This window comes from Notothenia coriiceps, unplaced genomic scaffold (genome assembly GCF_000735185.1).
Source record: "Notothenia coriiceps isolate Sejong01 unplaced genomic scaffold, NC01 NC01_scaffold00038013, whole genome shotgun sequence".
Classification (NCBI taxonomy): domain Eukaryota; kingdom Metazoa; phylum Chordata; class Actinopteri; order Perciformes; family Nototheniidae; genus Notothenia; species Notothenia coriiceps.
The window spans coordinates 14,621-19,797 of NW_011370714.1; the positions used below are offsets into that span (position 1 = coordinate 14,621).

At 36.5% G+C, this 5,177-nt stretch overlaps 1 protein-coding gene across 2 annotated transcripts; it reads left to right on the plus strand.

Moving 5' to 3' along the window:
• The first annotated feature begins 988 nt into the window (after positions 1-988).
• On the plus strand, positions 989-3,106 carry LOC104967952 (suppressor of G2 allele of SKP1 homolog). Of its 2 annotated transcripts, none has more exons than XM_010797495.1 (5): positions 989-1,145; positions 1,245-1,290; positions 2,190-2,280; positions 2,570-2,639; positions 2,941-3,106. In XM_010797495.1, the coding sequence occupies exons 1-5, from the start codon at positions 1,132-1,134 to the stop codon at positions 3,089-3,091; spliced, it is 372 nt and encodes a 123-aa protein (XP_010795797.1). In that variant the 5' UTR covers positions 989-1,131; the 3' UTR covers positions 3,092-3,106. The 2 variants fall into 2 exon arrangements, with proteins under 2 accessions (XP_010795797.1, XP_010795796.1); XM_010797494.1 differs by having other exon boundaries at positions 991-1,145; positions 1,242-1,290.
• The last annotated feature ends 2,071 nt before the right edge of the window (positions 3,107-5,177 follow it).

A 5,177-nucleotide genomic window follows, 5' to 3' on the forward strand; every position in this document is an offset into this window, starting at 1 on the left:
TGTGAGAAATTAATTGTCACTCATTTATCAGCATATGTGGTTTATTTATGTTCTGCACATACCAACATCTTTGAGGTATTTGTACTTTATTAAAGTTTTCTGCTACATTATACTTCTATTCCTCTTTACACATCTATTTTATACTTTGTATTACATGTCAGTTCTTTTAAAGGTGAAGATACTTTGCAGATACAAATAAAATGTGTTTATACAAAATAATCAATGTATTAATTATTATATTTAAGTTATAACATTATTATAACTTATTTTGTTTGATTAAGATAATGATAGAGGAAATTAGCCCCACCTCGACTAACTGCACCATTTAAAGTGATGTACACATGAATGCATCAATACATATGATCCACATTATTCATATTATTCTGAGGACTTTCCATCTATAAGTTAGTATTTTACTTAAGTTAACTTGTGAATACAGTGCTTTTATTGTATATAAACTTCTGGCTTCTTCCACCACTGCTATTTTTTAACCAGTTTAACATTAATCAATTAAAATGTGAATTACCAAACAAGAACCAGCGTTTACATTCTGATGTATTGTTATAGACCAATGAAACTACGTTATGTAATAGGAGACAAATCAGTCGAAATTAGCTCCCCTTTTTCTCAAACTATTAAAATGTTCATACAGTCGAACAGTTTCATATGTATTGTTGAACATGTTTTTGAACATTTTTTGCCTTTTTAATATGTCTTCATGAATGTACCAAGCAATATATGTTCTCCCTTGAAAAAGAGATCAATGATCTCAATGGGATACACCTGGATAAATAAAGGTTTGAAATGAAAATATCTGCTAAATTCGTGCTATTTACACCATAACCATGTCTGTTACTGTTGTCTGTAGACTAATGTGAATGTTGTACTATTATATTGTTTGTATTTTTATTTTATTTCATGGAGAGGTTTGCTGTCCCATTAAAAGCTGTCTTGTCGTACCCCTCCCTGCCTGTGGCGGCGCTCTGGCACAATGGGCGCTGTGCACCCGGATGTTGACAGGCCTGCTGCTGTGGCTGCTACTGCTGCCGCTATCACGTTTCCAGAAGTCCCCTCATCTTACTAGAACTTTCCTGTCACTCCAGAAACACTGCACACACCCACAGCAAACCCATGGCAACCGAAAGGCAAGTTAAACGTAACATATGAATGAGCTTTTATTACATTTTATATCATTAGTTTCTCCTACTCTGGTTAACGTGTGGTCTCTCTTTTTGCTTTAGTAGCTTCCCCGATATCTTCATTGACGAAGACCCACAGAAAGCTCTGGAGGTAAACATTACAGTTAGCGAATCATAAATATATACCAAATATCAGATACATATTTCTTATCACATATCCCTGTTCTTCTGACTAGCTGTTTTACAAAGGAAATGAGGCCGGTGTTATTGTTTCTGTCGGTAGCACCGGTTTTGACACTGTAACTAGCTAGCCCAGTTAGCTAACGTTTCCTGCTAGCATCACTGAGAATAACTTTATAGCAGTATCATTTCTACCTTTGTAGGACACTTATTTAGTTAAAATTGAGCATCATTACAAATGAAATAGGTTTTAGTCATAAGGTCCTATTACTACACACTGGTTAGTGATAAGCCTTTTTTAGACATGTCATTATGTTAGCATTATTAGCACACACTGTGAACAGGTCCGACTACAAGTCAGTGACCAATTCTAATTCCTAGATGTATTGACTTGTTAAACACCTCTGCTCCTTTGTTCATTCTGTCAATAATGGAGACTGTATGATATCTCATTGATACTAATCACCTGATTTTTGCCAAATAGATCCCAGAATAATACCTTTTCTTTAAATTGCTTGTTGATTGTTAGCTGTGATTGGCCCTGTCATAGCCTATATTTGACAGATAGTCTACAGATATGTATCTTTTACTATATATTTATTTTAGTTCCGTTTTATTTAGAGATTTCTTTGAGTTTGTCTATGTTCTACTCTTTTTTTAATAGTATTTATTATTTTCACATTATGTGCAATGCCTTGTTGCTGCTGTGACAAAAACAATCCCAAATTAGGATCGATAAAGTAAACCTAATCTAACTGTCAACATAATGGTGACAGTGCAACAAATATAGAACTAAAACAAACATGTCAGCCCTTTTGTTAATGTTAGGATTCTAACATTGTGACAACTCTCTCTGGATCCAACTTGTAGGAACTGAATGAGGCCTTGCAAGGAGACTCTGACAACGCTCAGTGGTTTTGCCAGCGTGCCTATGCCCACATACTCCTCAAAAACTACAGCTGTAAGTCTGAGATTACTCGTTTTAAACAAAATACTTTAGTAAGCATGAATGTTATTCTTTGCTAGAAATAAAAACGTCTTTATATTCTGTTGTAAACAGTATTGTTGTGTTTTTAATAACTGCCTAATGCAGACTTTAGAAAATAACATCACCTAGCAGATCCTTGAAATAATAATCTTATACCAGTCAGCAATCACTGGAGGAAATTAGGGTAGCATGAATATTCATTCTCTAAGTGACACAGGGTGGATGATCGTATCATAAACACAGTGTTGTTTTCTCTCCGCAGGCGCTGTTGATGATGCCAAAAAAGCACAGCAGCTAAAACCCAGCCTTCCCCTTGCTTTCATGCGAACAGGGTGTGTACTATGATAACAAGAATGATCCATGTATAGGTGTTTCATGTATGTGTTCAACATAAGCTGCTGTTGATAGACCTATGATACTAGTTTGTTCCGCACAATCTGAAATATATATTCACATTCCTGCTAAGAAAAGCTAAGGTCAACATTTCTCTACAACCAGAGATAAAGTTTGTGAACTGTAATTGCTTTAGTTATTTTACTTATTTCACAAGGAATATGATCCAAATTGTGGCGAAATAAGTTATACCTGAGACTGTCTGATCTAAGTATTTGTTGTTTCCTCTCTTTATTGCAGAATAGCAGAATACCACCTGAAGCTCTTTGAGTCAGCACATGCAGCTTTCACTCAGGGACACCAACTGGATGGTAAGTACACTTCCCATCATCCCACTCAGTACCAAACCTTGTTTGCAACAATATCTTGTCTGTTTCACTGTCCTCTATAAAATGATTAAACTGTCATTTAGCTTTACAGATTACAATTCTGTAGGAATCTCTAACATACAGATTGTATTTATTACTTTCACTATGATTATTACATGCTTTATTAAAACTGCGGGCTGTGGGTCAAACTCAAGGCAAATAAATCTAGCAAATGTGTAATGTTTGTTTTGATAGTTGCATTGTGGTAGTATTTGTCTCCACCTTGTCCATTATATTTGTATACCATAACAAAACTGAACAAAAAAAGCTCCATAGCATATAGAGTTCAGAAACAGTGCTTTTTTTTTTCTATAGAGGCTTTAATATTCTACATATTGATATATGTATTATGATCACAATAAATAATTGAGCATGTGTTGTCAAGCCAGATGCAGCTGAATGTTTGCTACTATAATATTTTACAGTTTGCAAATATTGACCTTAATTTGGTCTTTTATACTGTGCAAGCAGCTGCAACCAAATATTGATCATAAGAAGTGGACTTAGTCACTGTTGCATTACCCACTGGTTTGTGGACTTTTGAAGCCTCAATTTAGCTTTTTGGCCGATGCAATATTGTTTTTTTGACCAGAAGTCAAACAAAAGGGTGAAACAATGTATGAAAAAACACTAGACGGCATATTTATTGTTGATTAAAATGAAAAAATGTACTTTCATGCATTAAAAGTACCTTTGGAAAAGGTTTAAGTTAAGAATCAAAAGTGAACAAAAAATAATAATTTTGTTATGCAGTCTTATAGACTTCTATACAATCAGACTTCTTGTTGTAATCAGTGGACTCGCCCCTTACTGCTGGACATTAGAAATAATTCAGGTTGGTGCTTCGGTAAAACTAACAATTATGTTCAGAAGAAGTCAGTGGATGCGTCTCACTTCGGTTATTTTTCATTTCCCCGCTCCTCGGGCTCTGTATCGCCGGAAGTTGATTTGTCTGCGCCATCTTGAGTAGCGTCCCAGTGGCCTTATTTTTGCCGGAGGAGCGATAATCGAGGAACTACCGGACCATCCTCCGGTGAAATCCTCAGACACTCGCCCCGCCCCCTTACTGTGTATCACTCACTGATTGGACGATGCAGCGCATGCACTGATCTGGCTGCTGTTGGACGATCAGCAGTGCGGTGTCATCACAAACGGACGTCGCTTCACGTGACGCTCCGGAGGAAACAACGTCCCATTGCTCTTAAAAATGTCCCTGCTTCTCGTGGTTTCCTTGCGTCTCTCCATGCTTCCCTGGTGGGAGGGACTAGTCGCAGGGAAACGATGCAAGTGAGGGATGCAAGGAATCCATTTAACCGAAGTGAGATGCAGCCTTAGACAGCACTGTATTAGTGGACACGCCTTAAAGCATACCATGTTTTATTGTCTATTCTTGCATAAATGGCACCATAGTCAACAAAATGAACATCATTTTGTATTTAAGACTTCAAATGAACAATTGAGACCATAAACTCGTTAGCAAAATGCTTTTTTTTTTCATAGACTTCTTTACAATCAGACTTATTTTTGCTACCAGTGGAGTCGCCCCCTGCTGGATATTAGAAATAATTGAGGTTGTTAAAGGCAGATTAAAAATGTTTCACTACCGACTTTTAAATAATTATAAAAAGTTAGATTCTTTCCTAGCTGGAGGTATTGCATCAAATCCTTTAGCAGGACTGAATGGGTTTGATGGCCTTGTTTGATTTCAGTTAAGTAACATCATGACGATGTTATAAAAGAGCATTGTGCTATTTATAGTCCAGCAGGAAAGGCCCTCAGATTTTGAGATACCCCTACCCGAGGTAGAACAAATGACAACAATGATTGTTCTTATCTTTAGGGTCTCCCATTAATGAAATTGATTGTTGTCAAATTTTATTCAGGGGGAAAATCTTTTGGGTTGTTCTTTAGAACTACCCAAATCCCTGAAAAAGAGCCAAATTAGACCAGGCCGAATGTGGGAAAGGTGACAAAAAAGCCCATAACTTGAGAATGACCTCTCTTTTCCTCTTCAGATTTGCTGAGGTATGAACCAGGTGCCCGTCCTACATCACCAAATAGTCAGACAATTATTTAACTAAAAAAATACTGAATTATAGTCCTGTAAAC